Consider the following 2,500-nt stretch of genomic DNA (forward strand, 5'->3'; position numbering starts at 1 on the left):
CTCAAGCAGAACAGAAAAGTAAAATAAAAAGCAAAATAAATAAATGATAAATAAAAAATAAAATAAAAGAATAAAAACGCGGAAATAGACAAACTCGAGCGTAGCAGATGCAGCAAGCAAGATTAAGCAAAAACAAGGAAGGTCAAGCAAAAGCAAGCAAAAGCAAGCAAGGTCATGCAAAAGCAAGCAAGAGCAAGCAAAGGCAAGCAAAAGCAAGCCTGAGCAACCAAAAGCAAGTTCACTCCCCTTAACAACGAAAACCCTCACGCTTACACACACACGGACAAATACGGTCGGCCGGCCACGAGAGACTTAAAGAGTGAAGGCTTAAACCAAGATTTTTGTATTTTTCTGCCTCCTATTTTCGCTCCTCCTCCGCCCTGGACGCGTGTCAGTCATCCCCCGCTTCAGGAATGAGGCGGAGATGCAGCATCAGGCTTCCGGGAGATGAGGGAGTGAACACAGGCTGTTGGGGGTTTTAACTCTCTGTTTTATTTTTCTGTTTAGTGTGTGTGTGTGTGTGATGTGTTTGTGTGTGTGTGTGTGATGTGTTTGTGTGTGTGTGTGTGTGTGTGTGTGTGTGTGTGTGTGTGTGTGATATGTGTGTGTGTGTGTGTGTGTGTGTGTGTGTGTGTGTGTGTGTGTGTGTGTGTGTGTGTGTGTGTGTGTGTGTATGTGTGATGTATATATATATATATATATATATATATATATATATATATATATATATATATATATATATATATATATATATATATATATATATTACCATCAACAATGATACTCCTGAACTTTGGGTACAGACTGTCTCAGCGACCTTCTTGGCAAAACTCCAGTCGTTCGAACTTTGAACGTAATACAACGCTACCCGCCCTTCCCCACAAGGAAGCAATATTACGCCACCCGCTGTTTAAGCATAAAGCCCCATAGAACAAGCATCAGCCCCACTACTACCAATAATAAAAAAACAACAACTCCCGAATGATAATTGTTATTATTATTATTATTATTATTATTGTCATTGTTATTATTGTTATTATTATTATCATTATTACTATTATTATTATTATTATCATTATTATCATTATTATTATTATTATCATTATTATTATTATTATCATTATTATTATCATTATCGTTATTATTATCATTATCATTATTATTATTATTATTATTATTATTATTATTATTATTATTATTATCATTATTATTATCATTATTATCATTATCAATATAATTATTACTATTATTATTATCATTATTATTATTATTGTTATCATTATCATTATCATTGATATTATTGTCAAACCCATTAATTTTTTCTCTCTTTCTCTCCTCTCTCTCAGGTGGGCGTCATTATGAAGTGGGCGTGGATATGGGCTTGCTTGTGGGCGGTCCTCGTTCCGGCAGGACTGGCCAGTAAATGCCGCCGAGCCCCCTTAAGCACCAGCGCCCCCAAGACACCAGGAGATAATTCCTTTAAGATTAGCATAAGTGGCAACCCTAATAAGTACTTCCCGGGGGAGGTGTACACAGGTGAGTCCAGGTGTTTGTTGTTGTTGCTTGTTCTTTTTTTTTTTCTTCTTCTTTTTTTTCTTGTTTGCTTTTGGGTTTTTGGATTTATGATTGTTTGTGATTATTTGTTGGAAATGTCTGTATATGTGTGGGGGTGGGGGGGTGGGAGGGGGGTGTATACGAGTAGTTTGTGTACGTTTTAGGGTTTGTTTGTGTGGTGTGTGTGTATTTTATGCATTGAGTGATATGATGTAAATACACTCTCATTGTATACTAATAGATAAAAAAAAACAGTGACAGATTTCTTAACCGAAGATGACACCATCTCAGAACACACACACTCACACACACAAAATGATACTTGACACATCACCATTATTCATCCTCTTATGATGATCGTCACAACCGCATCATACTTATCAAATAAACCAAAATCGTTATCGCCTCTGATCATCATATCATAACATCACCAACGCTACAACTTCATCCCTATAACTTTCTGTCGCCGCCAAACTAATTCCTAAGCAAGTTTTAATCCGAATAGTCACTTAAAATCCGAATAAAGTCACTTAAAATCCGTATAAAGTCACTTAAAATCCGAATAAAGTGACTTAAAATCCGAATAGTCACTTAAGATCCGAATAAAGTGACTTAAAATCCGAATAAAGTGACTTAAGATCCCATCCTCTACATGATATTTCCGTGACGTCACAGCGGCGCCATCTTCAAAGACCTTCATTACGTCATCAGCAGATATTGCATTTCAAATTGCAAAGGCCTGTCGTCTCTTTCTCCTTCTCCCCATCTTCACCTCCTTCTTTCTTTTCTTTATTCCTGTTTCTTACTTCTTTTCCTCTCTGTTTTGATTTTCGTTCTTCTTCTATTTCTCTTCTACTTCTTCCTCCTCTTCCTCTTTCTTGTTGTAATCTTTATCCTCGTTTTTATCCTCTTCCTCCTCCTCTTTTCTGTTTTAATTCTTGCGTTT

General features: G+C 36.2%; 1 protein-coding gene across 1 annotated transcript in view; it reads left to right on the top strand.

The window, feature by feature from the left end:
• LOC113803833 (spondin-1) overlaps nt 1–2,500 on the top strand; it is a gene marked incomplete in the record, with an annotated part of 519,699 nt that overhangs the window by 161,613 nt on the left and 355,586 nt on the right. Inside the window, 1 exon segment of the mRNA XM_070134990.1 lies at nt 1,347–1,536. Coding sequence (XP_069991091.1) covers nt 1,359–1,536 — 178 coding nt within the window.

The sequence above is a fragment of the Penaeus vannamei genome, chromosome 20, assembly GCF_042767895.1.
Source record: "Penaeus vannamei isolate JL-2024 chromosome 20, ASM4276789v1, whole genome shotgun sequence".
Lineage (NCBI taxonomy): Eukaryota > Metazoa > Arthropoda > Malacostraca > Decapoda > Penaeidae > Penaeus > Penaeus vannamei.